This window comes from Agelaius phoeniceus, chromosome 11 (assembly GCF_051311805.1).
Source record: "Agelaius phoeniceus isolate bAgePho1 chromosome 11, bAgePho1.hap1, whole genome shotgun sequence".
Classification (NCBI taxonomy): domain Eukaryota; kingdom Metazoa; phylum Chordata; class Aves; order Passeriformes; family Icteridae; genus Agelaius; species Agelaius phoeniceus.
Window position 1 is genome coordinate 13,388,736 of NC_135275.1, and position 14,781 is coordinate 13,403,516.

Genomic DNA, 14,781 nt, shown 5'->3' on the forward strand with positions numbered 1-14,781 from the left:
GTTTCCTATTGTTGGGTTTTGTTTTCCTGCAAATATTTCTGTTTTGGGAAGCTACTCCTGTCTGCGTACTGCTGCCAGCCTGCCATGGGTTTATTCCCCACTACTGACCAAAGAAGTCAGTTGCTTCCTTGCCTCTCTAAGATAATTTGAAAAATATAATGAATCAACCTGACCGTTACAGCCCCTTGTATTTCAAGGAGACTGGGGGTTACCTGTGCATTCCAAAAACAGACAACATACTCTTTTTGCCAAACTTTATTTTGATCTACAAATACAGTACAAAAATAGATTTTCTTCTGAACATAGTTACATGAAAGCCATTTTCTTACATCTACTCTGTGACAATGTCCAGCAATGACTAAATTGTTTTCCCCTCCATTTTTGAAGAGACTGTGTCAGTGGTCTTTAGATACATACTGCCAAAGACAGATCAGTATTTCTACTACAAAAGTGCAACAAAAGCTTATGTAGATTTAATATTCCTCTCTCTCTCAACAGAGTTTTAATGTTATGGTACTGGAGAACAAGAATTCTGTGGTTCTAGTGAATTTTGTTCCATCAGTGAGATTTAGCCAGTTTTACATGTTTTGCTCCAGAACAGGATCTTGATAAGCAACAGAAGCAAATATGTATATATTCAAATTGCTTAAGAAGACATACTGAAGCCTAAGCTGGTAATAAGGACAGGGCTTCTCCCTTCCACAGCACAAGATTTCTGAGAGTAAATAAAGATGGCAGGCTCAAAAGCCAAACTTACATCACAAAATGCAAGTACTCTTTAGAAAATACTAATTCTTCCATATTCTGATTTTCGGGGTTTTTTTTAAACATTAAAGGAAGTGTTTCCCCCTTGAGACAGAAAGGCCAGAACTCTACCTCACCACTGATTTGGGTAAGCTATGGATCAAAGCAGGCATCAGCATTCCTTTGGCCACCTCTCTGCACACAGATAAAAATCAGCTGGATGCTTTAGTTCTGAGCAAGCAGGAAAAATGAAAACAAGAAAAATGGGAAATGAGACTGTTGATGACAGGAGTGCCTCAGGAAACTCAACTATTAGTGCTGAGTGACACAAAAGAGAGCAAAAACCCCAAGGAAGCAAAGTGATCTTGGGAGGTGCAGCTGTTCTCCCAAGGACAAAAGGAAGAATCTGATAGCTAAGTGATACCTGTGATCTCAAAGGAAACTGGACACTGAATTAGGCTGGTCCCTGCCTGCTCAGAAATACAAGTGCAGAGGAAGGGCCTAAGGCCCTAACTGGTAAAGGATGCTTTTATAATGACTACGTTTCCTGCATCTGAGAACACCAAAGAAAAGCTTGTGATCACAATTTCTCAAAAGGGAACAATTGAGCTGCTTCTCCTCTCTTTTCTCGCTTGCTCTTTTTGGTTTTTATCTCTTCTTGTTTCTCTAGCTGGCGATTCTGGGGCCAATACATGGCTGTGCTCCCCACTGTGCTCTCTGAGCTTGGAGCTCCTTCTTCATCAGAGGAGAATCCCCCTCCTTTCTCTGTCTCAGGTGCTGATGGCTCAGTCTGGAAAAAACAGGTGTGAAAATCAGAAAATCACTCTTAAGAATCACTTGTAACTGCCCCTTTCTAAGAGGGCTTGTCTTCGGTCACAGTGACACTGAATGACCTACAGAAGTTGGTTGCTCTGCTTTGAGCTTCCCAGCCAAAGTGCTTTTAAGTTGCTTTTTAAGCAACTACAGTCTGGAAATTTTATTCTACAGTTAAAATAACCTCTAGAAAAAGAAATGACTAATAGAAATGAAGGGTACCTTGATGGAGTAGCGTTGCTTCAGTCTCTCTCTGATGAGAAGTCCTTTTGTCAGCAGCTTCCAATTGCCTAGAGCTCTTTTCTCACGTTTCTGTGAGGGATTGTTATGGGAGATAAAAATTTACTACTGTGCATTTCAATGTATTTATGCACATGGAAAAGGAAAGCTTTAAGATTTTTAAACTGTCACCAATAAAGCCTCATGCTAGTTGCTTACACAGCACACCCTGTTTGACTGCCCACTTTCAATGAAATTTACTTTGTAAATGTAACAATAAGGAAGTGGCAAAAAATAATTCTCACCTCCTTCTCCTTCTTTTCTATTTCTGCTTGTTCATTCTCCCAGGCAGCAACAAGGACCTCTTTATACTCCTCACACACCACATAGCCATCAGTACTAGGAAGGAGAACACAATTCTCTGTCAGCTATAAGAAGGCAAAAAAAGGGAGCAAATGCCTGCTGACCCAGCCCAAAAGCTACTGTCTGTCTCAAAGGATCTGCAACAGGTCACATGTTCCCCTAACACAAGATACACAAATTCTGCAGGACATCAACATCTGACAGGTGCAAGAAAGCAGCTTTTACATACACTGGGTGTGAGTAGCCACCGTGAAAATCAAATCCAGTGATGGCTTGGGCACAGTCAATGTTCAACTTCCGTGCCACTCTGTTCAGGTTTGGCAGTTTCAGCTGCACACAGCCCACAGGTAACATGGATGGCAAGAAGAGATAGACATTTCCATATTCATTGCGAGGAACCTGTTATGGCAAGATTAAAGACAGATGGTGATAATTCTGCTTTCTGGAGAGAGCTGAAAATACCTGCTGCAACTCAGGGACTCTCCCCTCCTGACCTGCTGTATTCCACTCCAGTATTCAATTAATATTCACATGACAAGGTACAAGCCTAGATTTTAGCTGCATGGTTATTTCCTAGCTATGTCCTCTGCCCAAGCTTTGTTACTCAGGCTGTAACGCAGAGAATTAGCAAGGCAAAACATGGGCTAGGAAGATCAGATCAACAAAATGTTGACTTTAGTAGTCTACACTCACTATCTTGTGAGTGAGTACTTGTAAAAGAAAGGCCTCAGTAAAGTTTTGACTATTTATTTCTTCCTGTGAACATTTACCTATAAACTGTTAATCCTGAATCCAGATATTACTGGCTGATCTCACATCTGAAACATAAAACTTCTGGAAAAAAAACCCAGAGCTCCACATAAACCCCCTCCTCTAGCACCAACCCTCTGCTTCCCCAGCTACCTTTCCATCCACTGCTATGGGAGGCTGATACTCCTCTGTCTGCCAGCGGCCAAACAGCGCCAGGTCCTCCCGGTCCCGGTTCGCCGGCTCTGCCAGGCGCGCCTTCCTCGCCCGGTTGGAAAATCCTTTTACCATCTGCAAATGCAACAACCAGGCCTGGAACATCACAAGAAGCTGACAGCGGTTTCAGGTTTTCCTAGGACACTGAAGGAGAAGGTTCTAGGAGACCACAAATGCTATTTCCTAGCTTCAATATCCATTGCATACAAATGACAACCCATGGCACCTGCATGCAAGAGCCAGAGATCCAGCAGTGCATTATAAAACACTGGGATGCCTCTGGAGAAGGTGAAAAGGGAACAGTTCTGCCAGATACCCTCGAGGTGGGAAAAAAAGAAAGCTGTGCTTTGGGTAGGATGTAGGAACTATAGGCACAGCAGGCAGACAGCACAGCTACCATAAACCATGAGAGCATGTGTGAAATCCACAGAAGACAGAAACAAAACAGAGCTGAGCTTGAGCTTTAGAGGGCAGATGGATTGCACAGGAGGAAGTCAAACCCTCTTACCTTGTAAGGCACTTCTCCAATCCTCACCACTCGAGCTTGCTTCAGCCAAGTGTCCCTGGAGTGCAGAGTGTGTATGCAGTCTCTGAAAAGGCCAGAAAGAAGCAAATGTCAAGAGTTTTCAAGTCATCCCAAACAGATCCACAATAAACTTATACTAGGAATAATAAAAAAGCTGTATCTTAGTGATACACAAATGCTGTCAGAGCAGCTAAATGCCTCACCTGTTTATGCATGTGGCCTGAGACTACTGCTGATACCATCATGCAAATTAGCTCTCCAGTTTGTTACAAAGATCACAGATGCAAGTGATATTTAGGTGCACAACTCACCTGGAGTAGACAGCCTCTCCCCTGCAGTACCCCAAGATAGCAGCTGTCTCGGGATAGATAGCCTGGTATTTCAACAGGTGCCTCTTCAGTGCATAGAGAGGGTGGTTTTTGTACTCTCCAATTGCTGTTGGTAGAGGCTGATCTTGAAGCTTCACTTGAAACTGTAAGAATTATAGAGAAAAGAGTAATTTCACAACTTTTTCACTACCCTTTGTAAGAAAATGACTATAACGGGAATAAAAGGAAAAAAACACCAGAAACTTAGCAGAGGAGCCAACAGACCAAAACACTCTTGCTGCAAATAAGTACTTAGATGTGTACCCTGACCTATGTACTTCAAAAACTCTCTCTGAGAAGAGTAATGCTAAACACTACATGAACCTCACTAGTTAGTTTCCAGCACAAGCTGTGCAGTACTTCTGCTATGCAAACTTGTCTGAACAGCCTCCATCCTTTCATATTATTTCAATTTACCCTTATATTCGATCTCAACATTTCAAGTTCAAATACAAACCTCATTCCTCATGGGAAGAGATTGCTAATGCATGTCCTGAACAACCTATTGCCATTTACCTCATTTTCTTCCTTCTTGTCTCTCTCCACATAGGGACTTTCATAGGGCTGCAGTGTCTCTTCCCACCATTCTGGGTCCACACGGCTCTTCCTTGTTGAGGTCATCCACACTGGGTCATATCTCTGTGTCACATCCCTGACACTCCCATCATTGTCAAATCCCACGACGTAGAAAAGCGGCTTTGTGGCATGTGCAAAGCACAGCTGGGGCTGGCCCACATTGCCATGAACACAGTCTACACAAACCCACTTGTCCTCAGGCTCAAGGAAAACCTCCAGCCACTGGTCTGTGCCCATGGCTTTCCTCACTTCCTGCTGTCCTTCATCCTCATCACTAGAAATGATTTTGTTTCTCTTCCTCTGTGTTTGAGGCAAGGCTGGAGTTCTACTTTTTGCTGGCTTAGTCTCAGCTCCATTTGAATTTTCTGATTGCCTTGTTTCTGAAGTCTCGGTTTTTGACCTATTCACAGTTGTCAGCTTTGAATTCTGGGAGGCCTGTGAGCTTCTCCGCCTCTTAGGGACAGTTTCAAAATCCTCATCAGAGACATCACTCTCCTCCTCTGAAAGCTCAAAGTCTGAAGCACTGCCCTCATCACTTCCACTCTCCTCCTTGTAACACACTTTGGAAGCCACTCGTCTCCGGCGGTCGTTCTTGGGCCTGACTGGCACATCTTTTTCTGCTGAACTGTTCTCATTATTTGATTCCTTCTGTTCCTGGCTACCTTTAGTCAGCTTTGACTTGTATGTCCTTTCGGCCTGGGCAGTTTTAGGTTTCTTTGGCTCCTTGTTGTTTTCTTTGCTCTCTGAGGATTTCTCGTCCTGCTTGGCTTTTTTGCAGGGGCACGTTTTTGCCACAGCTTTGGGTGTTTTGGCAGAACTCTCCTGTCCCTCAGAGGTGCTGCTGTGAGACAGCCTCTTGGATGAGCTCTTTCCCTGCAGGGAAACAGACCAGGTCACTTTTATCACCACAGCTAAGAATATGGTTAAAAAAAAGACTGAAATCAGCCCAAGGTTCATGCAGACCAAAGGCTGGCAGACACAGTCAATTCACTTGAAAACCTCAGGCAACTGGCTGAAGAGAGGTGTATTCATGCAGCAACAGTTGCCATATAAGTTTTAAAGAAATGTAAACCCACTGAAATGTTAAGCAATCTTTGCTGAAACACTGAAATGAGTGGCTTTTTTAAAGAAGAAAATTAAAAATTAAGGGTGTGCATTTTCTGCAATGTAGACAGAACCTTGGTTCATGCAGTAAGTGATTCACTGCAAGCTGTAATAGCCAGAAAGTTTTTTTAATCCTACTTAATCAGTGACCTATTCCTTATTCCACACAAACAACAAAAACTACCTTTGGTCTTGTCTCCTTCAGAGGAATAGGCTGAAAAGACAGCACGAGGCGACACAGCAGCTGTAAAGCTCTCAGAATAATTAAAAATATCTGCAAAACAATTTAAATGGAGTAATTTAATCACAGGAGGTCTCAAAAATGCAAGAAAAATAAGAAGCTACAGAACCACTTAATTCACCAATCTGCTTTCTTCAAATCCAACCCGCCCCACCACTTTGTGTATGACCTGACACACAGCATCCAAACTCACCAACCAACCCTGCACTTCCCAGTCTCTTACATGAACAAGCTCCTCCTCATCCTGTGCAGCATAGATGGCAAACCTCCTCTCCAGTGTTGACTGAAGGGGCTCTCCTTTTTCAGTGGAAAGCTCATCATTGACAGTGAAGGTTCCAACGAACCTGAAATACAAGACACCTGCTTATTATCCAGTGTTTCTGACTGTATTCTTAAACTTCTGAGTTCACCCTCTTCTTCTCTAAAAGGACAGCCCCTCTCACCCTTGTAAACAAAATTTAAAAAACCCTGTAACATTTAAAAACCCTGTAAAATTAAAAAAACTGAAACAGGCAATAGAAAATTGCTAGTTACAGTTACCCCTCTCCCTGAACCCTCGCTCTACATTCCATCAGAAGGGAGTTTTACCATTTCACCAGGTTGGAAAGGTAGACAAGGCCCACTTGGCCTGCAGGCACCTGGGTGAAGCGCGCAGGGACGATGGACAGAGCGATGGCGAGGAGATCTGGCTGGCTGCAGATCCTGTTCCTGTAGAAACCATTTGCTAATAAACACAGCAAGTGAACCTGAGAGGGAAGAGTTTAAAAGTGAATTTGAAAGAGATTTTCCTTATTGAAACTACTGCCCGTGGTAATGACAAGGAATACTTCACTGGTCCTTTTAATAGAGAGGTAACAATGAAGCCTCCCAAGCACTCTCAGTGCTGTCTTCAGAAGACAGCAAAGCACTGAAGTCTTTGCAAGTGTCTCCCACTCTAAACGACTGGCAGTTTAAATCCCAACAGAATGAGAAGATATCCCTCTATGGAGAAACATACATCCTACTCATGTGCTTTGAATTAGAATTTTACTAACACAGGCACTGGTGCTTCCAATTCACAAATTAGGAAGAAGCTTAATGAGCATGTCAGGACTACAACTACTTTATTTTTTCACTTCTAGCCATTCTAACTATTTTATAAAAATTAGTTTCTTTTGATTACAAATCAGTTCAGACACCTTTATGCTCAATTTCTTCCCTGCCATGGTTCTCTGTGACAAATACCTTATGCGTGTCCTCACGAACCTCCTTGCTGAAACGTTTCATCATTCTCCGAAGGTACATCTCAAACTCAGCTTTTCTTTTTTCTCTGCAGAAGATTACAAAAGAAAAGAGATGTTGTGGGATTTCTGTGGACCTGCCTTTCTTGGTTCCTGAACGGGATCAGTTCACAGAGAGAATCCATCCCAGAGAATCTTCTGTGCACATTTAAGGAAAGGTTTAGTGACAGGCTGTTTAAGTTTTACAGTAACACAATGTCATTCACCCACAGCTCTCCTTGCAGAGATCTCCTGCTGTTCCTTCATGGAAATGGAGACAGTAGGAAGCTGAAAAGCCTCCTCCATTCCTGCCAACTTCCACTGAAGCTTTTTGATAGAACTGTCAGTGTGTAAACTGTTCTTCATCCCACAACCCTCCATCATTCCAACTCAATGGTCTGCACCAAGTGGGGATTTTCACCTGAACACAGCAAGTCAGTGACAGTCAAGACTTGGAGTATTTTTAACTTCAGCCTTTAGCAGCCCTCTATCACCTCCTTGTTCTTACCTCCTTTCTCTTTTCTTCACCTGCTCTGGGGTTTCAATCTCTATCTCAACAGGATTGCTTGGCAGCCCCACTGATGGAAGAACAGCAGCTTCTTCTAACTTATCTGTAGCAGGTTCCTGAAGTTCTGTAAAAATAAAATAATAAATTATACGTAAACATGAGATAGATTACCAGGGAAGCCTAATGACTGGATAAAACTTACGTTTTCCTTCTCAAGTGTTCAAGCAAGTTTAAATAGAACACATCCAGTAACTATGAGCTCTTGGATCTTCTATAACACTGTGTGTGCTAAGTTATTTCAAATAACTGTGGGATGCTTGTCACCTGCTGTTGAAGAATCACAAGCTCTTAAAAAGTGCTTAACATGAAAAAAAATGCAATTGTTACCTTCCACATCCTCCCACTCATCTTCACTTTCATCATCATCCTCATCATCCTTGTCAGTATTGTCTTCATCCATCTCTTTTTTAACAGGAGATTCTGTCTTTAATTTCATCTCCTTCTGAGGATGCTTCAGTGAGTCACTGTTAAAATCATCAAAACAGTGGTAGCATCAGGAAACAGAGGTGCTTGTTTATCAAAGACTAAAAATAGGGAAATAAATCAAGCATGACCTCTGCATCAGTAACAACAGATTGAGTATTTGACAATCAAACCACAGAAATAAATAATAATAAAAAGATCTTATAGACTTGAATGATAAATAAATTCACCTGCATGTTTCCTCTTTGATACAATTTTCTTTATTTCTAGCATTCTTTTTAGTTTCTTTTATTTGTGATTTTGCTTCTACTCGTTTTGAAGGTTTGGAAGTTTTTGCTGAGTTGGAAACTTCAGTATCACAGTCTTCTCCCTTTTTCCTAGCTGAAGCTTTTGAGGTCTTTTTTATACTGGGCTTTTTCTCTTCAAAATCATCTGCATATGACAAAAGAAATGAAGATTAATGTTAAAGTATGGAGTTTCATCTCCATGGCAATCTGAAACAACATCTCCATCGACTTCATTAGAGGCAGCTTCAGAAGAACGTGAGCACTCACAATGCTGAGCATGTCATTGTTTACAAATAGGCAGGATGTGAACAGTGAGACTATTTGGAGGGAAATACTTACGTAACTCACAAGCAGTACCTAACGATTCCTATAGTCCAAACGATAGAATCGGCAGAAAACCAAGCATCGTGCTTGCCACTCACAACAACTAATTGGGGCGTGACGCTGCTCAGGAGAGCGCGGCCGAGATGAAACAACCGTGCACGGGCTGCTCAGCCTTTGCAGCGTGCGGGGCCCGGGATCTGGGGCACTGATCCCACCGCCGATAACAAACACAGCCGATAACACAGCCGATAACCACTCCCCTCCAGCCCGGCATGCTCGTCCTTCCCGAGGCGCGCTGGCACCGCTGCCCCCCGACCCCGCGGCCGGAGCGGCTCGAGCGGCGGCGGTGGCGCAGCTCCGGCCCGCCACGGCCTCCCTGCCGCACTCACCCTCCTCCTCCTCCTCCTCCTCCTGCTCGTCCTTGTCCTCCTTTGGTATCCTCCCAGAGCGCCTCTTTTTGGTGACCGCGGGCCGGGGCGATGCTCGGCGCTTTCGGGCCATGGCGCTGCGGGCTCGGGCAGCTCCGGCCCGGCCCCGCGCTGGGGAGGGGAGGGAAGGGGAAGGGGCCGGGCCATAAAGTCTCGCGGGCGGGCGCGGGAGCTGGTTTGAAAGATGGCGGATGAGGTGGACCAGGTGAGCAACTCTCGGCACTTTCGGCCGCTGCAGGGGAGGCGCGGCCCCGGGAGCGCTTCCCGAGCGAGGGGAAATCCCCGCTCGGCCGCGGGGCTTGTGCCGCTGCCGGGGCGCGGGCAGGGCTCGCTGCGGGCCCGCTGACCCCGGGCACTGCTGGGGGAGGGAAAGGGGGAAAGCTGCTGAGGGCAATGCGCTGGGCTCTGAAGGATGGAGGTAGCTAGAACGGAAATATGAGATATACATGACATATGGAAGATATAGAGGAGGTCTTCACCCTTTTTTCGTTGTGATCCTCGCAGTGCGCCTTTCTCACAGCAAGGGGCCTGTGTTGAGGTTTCACGGCAGCCTCGGGGCCCGGCCTGGCTGCTGTGCGCCCCAGCGAGGGCTCGGGAGCGGGGAGTGTGCAGGGCAGGGTGTGCGAGCCCCCGAGTGTTAAAAATAGGTTAGAAACTGTTGTAAAATAGTTAATAGATCGTTAAGCATGTACTGTTAGTTTGGTTATGGTAAAAGGTGTTAAAAGAATAGTTATAAGAAATACGGTACTCAAAGTACTATATTACACGTAAGTGAAGTGCAGCACCCCCCAAGCAAAACAAGCCAGCCTGGACAGCACTGTAATGGGCTAATCAAGAGCCTTAAACCTTCATGCAAATGAAGGATCCAAAAATAAGCCCATCCAAAGAGACAAAAAACAGGATAAAAAGGGGCTTCTGACCCACTGAAGCCGTGCCTCTCCATCTGGGACATCGGGGACTGAAAAGAAGCCCCAGCGCTGGCGCTGCAGCATCCTTGACAGGAACGCTCCTGCTCGGCCCACGGGCCCCCTTGCTTTAGGCCTTTCTTCTTCTTATCATAAATGCTGAAATCACTTTAGTACCGAGAGCCTGCTCCCATTTTTATCACCCGGGTACTGCCCTGTGCTGGCACCACTGTCAGCCTGGGTTCTGCTCGTTCAGCTGCACTGTGCCATGGCATAGCTGTGCTGCTGGTTCCTGCAGTGTAAACTTTGGCTGCTGGTAGGAAAAAAAGTTCACAGAGTTATAAAATGGATTGTGTTAGAAGGGACCTTAAAGATCATCTTGTTTCAGTCCCCCTGTGTGTGAAGAAGGATTTGCTGCAGACTAAACTGAAATCTTTTGACTCACATTGCTCAGAGCTGGTGAGTGTCAGTGGAGTGGTAAATCAGCAGCACTCAGATTCACCAGGATGTGATGGAATGATTTCAAGTATTTGCACTCCTTTGTTTTCTGTGTCTCACAAACATTGAGGAATGGAAAAGTTTACAGGTGGCTTCTGTACAAATAATGCTTTTTTTTTTTTTTTTTAGCAACAAACAACAAATACTGTAGAGGAGCCACTTGATCTCATCAGACTCAGTCTAGATGAGCGAATCTATGTCAAAATGAGGAATGACAGAGAGCTTAGAGGCAGATTACATGTAAGTAAAACTTTCACAACATTGTCATGTTCATTCAGCTAAGCACCGGGCAGCTTTTCTTTATGTACAACAGTCTGTTAAACAAGTTTACCTGTAATATTCCACTGGTTGCTGAAAAAAATAGTTTTAAAACATGAGTAATTGCATCTCATGCTTGAAAATGCAGAAGTGGTTGGAGGAAGTAGGTTAAGAATTGTCTTAGTTACCATAACTGTAATGTGATTGGTGGAAAAATCTCATTTCCTCAGTACTTTGTCAGCTGTTAACTGCTACCCTAGAAAATCAAGACATGTATTTTGTTTTTCCTATCTCCTGAATGATACCAAGCAACTGATTCACTGCTTTTGGCATCTATTTCTCTGTCTGTGAAATAAGCACTAATGCTGCAGGCCTCTTCATGTGATGTACCCTGAGGCCTCTTCTAGACTGAGGTCATCACTATCAAAGAAGAATCCCTGGGGGCACACCCTGGGAGGTGTGATGGGACAGGTGCTCATCTGGGTTCTCAGGTTCTTGCTTTCTGTTAAGTCAGCCTCCCTGAGTGCTGTGCTCTGCTGGGGCAGAGAACCAGTTGCCCCATGAATTAACTGGGCCTCAACTCCTTTGGAAACACAGAGATAATGAGAGATCCATGAGGGACACAGGTAGTTTGCACCGTGTTTTTGTGAGGCTTTTGGGACATGTGTATAAGGTTTTGTAGCACTGCTTACCCTGTAAGTTGCCCCAGGGCAGTCAATTCCAGGAGGCTGGACTGGCAGCAGTGTGGAGCTGGTTTAATGTTAACAAAGTCTGTCTGTCTCTGAAATCTTGTAAGTGATCTCATAGAATGCTTCAGAGCTATTTCCTGCAGGTGTTTCAGTGAATGTAAATGTCGTGCATTCTTTTTCCTGCTGCAGAGTTCTCATTTGTTTATGTTTGTGTTGAATTGTAACTAGAACTGATAGTGCTATGTTTTGGTCAAAATCAGACTAAACTATTTATGTCTCAAAGTCTTGATAAAATTCTCATTTTAATAAACTCATTTTTGAATTTTGGAAAACATAGTAAACTAAACTTAATTTCTGCAGGCATATGATCAGCACTTAAATATGATTTTGGGTGATGTGGAAGAAACTGTGACTACAATAGAGATTGATGAAGAAACCTATGAAGAGATTTATAAAGTAAGGACTGAAAAAGGAGTTAATTTATCCTCACAGATTTTTTTTATTTAAAACTACATTGTGTTATATTGTTAAAGTAGTTTATTGCTGACTGTTTTTTGAACCAAGCTCTAACAGGATTTGGACAAACTATTATGAAAGTACAGAGGATATGTAGAGACTTGGTGTTATTGTTTTGTTCTCTTCAGCATGCCAGCACATTGAGTGTTTGTTGGAGTTGTTTCAGATGTATTTTTATGATTGAAATGAATGTTTTGTAAATGTAAACTTTTCTTTCCTTCTTCACAGTCTACCAAGAGGAATATTCCCATGCTCTTTGTCAGAGGCGATGGCGTTGTGCTTGTTGCTCCCCCGTTGAGGGTTGGTTGAAGCAACAAAGGACTTAACCTTCTTGGAAAGTTCCAGATTTTTGGACAGTGGTTCATGTTTCAATCATGTCTCAAAATTCTGTAAATGTTTTTTATAGGATATTTTTGTCAGTTCTTTTGAAAAGGGGAGGGGAAGGGGAGCCAGTTTGTCTTGCAGAAAGTACATTTCAATTGAAGCAGTGTAAAACCCCACCTAATCTCAGAATTAATGTAAACTGCTGTAAATTGCATTCCTTGTCACATTCAGTAAAAGAATCCCTAATTTTTTTCTATCTTGGCAGTAGCACTGTCTTTTTTTTGTTGTTTTAAATAAATTTTGGTTTGTCTTTGAGATTTGATTTGTCATGTTTTTTGTGTTGCTGGGGGTCTATGTTCTTCCTTAGAGCTAGTGCTTTATTAGGTTGTAGTATCAGCCTCACAGTCAAAGAAAGCAATATATTCAGTGGCTTGTTTTAACTTCTGTCCTTACTAATACCCAAGTCTTGCAGATTACTGGTTTTGGGGACACCACTACATCAATCAATGGTGCTGCAATTTATGGCTCTATGTTCAAATTTGTGATGTGTATCCTCATTGTAGGGAAATGGTGTTTATATGAATCTTCCACCTAAGATAAGGAAGATGGGCTTCAGTGCAATGTTTTCAGATATTTTCATTGTGGCTTTGTTAACAGTTGCAGTTTGTAAGGCCATAAGTAGAGACTGAGGTTGTTGTTCACATGCTGTTGAGTTGCCTGCTGCATTCATTTCCCACTGTTTGTACCATGTTTCAGTTCTTGAAGACATGAAATTCTGCTGGATGCCTAAGGATGCTCATAAATTATCTGTAGTGAAGGTGCACTAGGACCTGAACAAAGCTCTTTTTTAATACTTCCTTTCCCATGCCCACCTTGTTTGCAGTTTACTTTCCTTCTTGTGTGAAAAAAGGACACTTCTGCTATAATTATGTTTTAGAGTTATATGAGAGATGTAGGTCTCCACTTCCTACAAAGCTTAACTTTTGATTTAAACTTAATTATTTAGGTTCTCTGTAGGGTTAGCAAAAGCAGCTTACTCTGGCACTTTCTCCTACAGTTAGAAATCTTCATAAAAGGCTGGAGCTTGAGGCAGTGGTGAGGAATGCAAGGTCTGCCAATAATTTTTTTTCTCCATTCCTTTTTGTACTTGGATTTTTGTATTGGAGGACTGGCATGATACTCAAAATGCTGGCAAATCAGGAATTTCTACCTTAATCAATTTTAGAATTCATATCTGTTAATAACACTGGTAGACTCTGAGAATGACAATGGATGTGAGTCCCACATACCCTTTACTTGAGCCATATTTGCCTGCATAACACAATTATCTGTATGTACAATATTTTTATATCACAGGATATCAGCACAGTGGAAAAGTCAGCTCACCTACATAAATCTCTGGAAAACTCATTAAAAATTGTCTCATTTGTTACCTGCTACTTTTTAAGTGAGAGATCATGGTGGTTGGCAGCTCAATTATTGTCTAATTGATTTCTTGGGTATTTACTGCCTCATTATAAAGATCTGTTACTGTTTTGTGGCCAGTAGCATCCTTGATCCTCTGATTTGAAATGAGCTATCTGGAGCAGGAGCCAGTCTAAGTCTCTCCTCCATCATAAATGTGGATTAAAAAAAAAAAAAGAAGAAAACAAACATCCCTTCCCAAACAAACAAACCCCCACAAACAAGAAAACAACAACAGAAGAACATCACCCTAAATGAACTCCTGAAAAAACCAAACAACAAACCCCCCAAATAAAATTTAAAAAATCCAAAGCATTTGAAAAGTTTTTTGCAGTCTGGTCTCTTTCATATTGTTCTTCCTACTTTTTGATCATGTGTTTGCTGTATTAACCATTTGTCAAGATATCTATTCCTGGTGAGTTTGAAAAATAATTTATTTTAATTTTCATTTTATATTTTCTCAAGTTTTCTCAATCTCAAGGCCTCTTCATATTGTCTTATGTTTTCAGTCTGCTAGAACTTTTAATATTATTGAACTTCTTGAAGCTTGGCTTTCTATTTCTAGCAGCTTTTTATAGACACTAGTAGCCTTCTGGTAAGTTGTAGCCTTTGGACTGCATCTCTTTTATAGATGGCAGAATAATTTCTTAGTTTGAATTTCTTAGTTTGAATTTAAAGAATTTCTGTTCTTCCTGAAAACATCTCACTGTTGGGAGCTCTTTTTTAACGAGACTTATTACTACACAATTCCTTATATCAGAAGTGCTGATAGAGTTAAACCTCTGGTGTCCTACTGTTTTTGTGAGTGTTTGCTATCTTGAAATTTCTCTGTGGGCTTGTGAAATTGATTTTAGGATCTGACTACTGCAGGGCACTAGATGGTGCTGCTTTTCCTCAAATTCAGGCTTTGTTGGCTTTGAT

General features: G+C 42.5%; 2 protein-coding genes across 3 annotated transcripts; one reads left to right on the plus strand and one right to left on the minus strand.

Moving 5' to 3' along the window:
• Positions 1 to 240: 240 nt before the first annotated feature.
• On the minus strand, positions 241 to 9,337 carry XPC (XPC complex subunit, DNA damage recognition and repair factor). 2 transcript variants are annotated; one of them, XM_077184816.1, is made up of 16 exons: positions 9,173 to 9,337; positions 8,398 to 8,598; positions 8,072 to 8,208; positions 7,685 to 7,808; positions 7,142 to 7,226; positions 6,506 to 6,663; positions 6,141 to 6,261; positions 5,861 to 5,950; positions 4,513 to 5,445; positions 3,940 to 4,100; positions 3,611 to 3,692; positions 3,043 to 3,177; positions 2,369 to 2,538; positions 2,082 to 2,175; positions 1,780 to 1,869; positions 241 to 1,534 (listed from the first exon to the last, which is right to left on the minus strand). In XM_077184816.1, the coding sequence occupies exons 1-16, from the start codon at positions 9,277 to 9,279 to the stop codon at positions 1,325 to 1,327; spliced, it is 2,898 nt and encodes a 965-aa protein (XP_077040931.1). In that variant the 5' UTR covers positions 9,280 to 9,337; the 3' UTR covers positions 241 to 1,324. The 2 variants fall into 2 exon arrangements, with proteins under 2 accessions (XP_077040931.1, XP_054496265.2); XM_054640290.2 differs by having other exon boundaries at positions 8,398 to 8,599; positions 9,168 to 9,337.
• Positions 9,338 to 9,341: 4 nt separating this feature from the next.
• On the plus strand, positions 9,342 to 12,711 carry LSM3 (LSM3 homolog, U6 small nuclear RNA and mRNA degradation associated). The gene is made up of 4 exons (XM_054640231.2): positions 9,342 to 9,411; positions 10,739 to 10,849; positions 11,917 to 12,012; positions 12,301 to 12,711. Exons 1-4 carry the CDS (start codon positions 9,391 to 9,393, stop codon positions 12,379 to 12,381), a joined length of 309 nt encoding a protein of 102 aa, XP_054496206.1. The 5' UTR covers positions 9,342 to 9,390; the 3' UTR covers positions 12,382 to 12,711.
• The last annotated feature ends 2,070 nt before the right edge of the window (positions 12,712 to 14,781 follow it).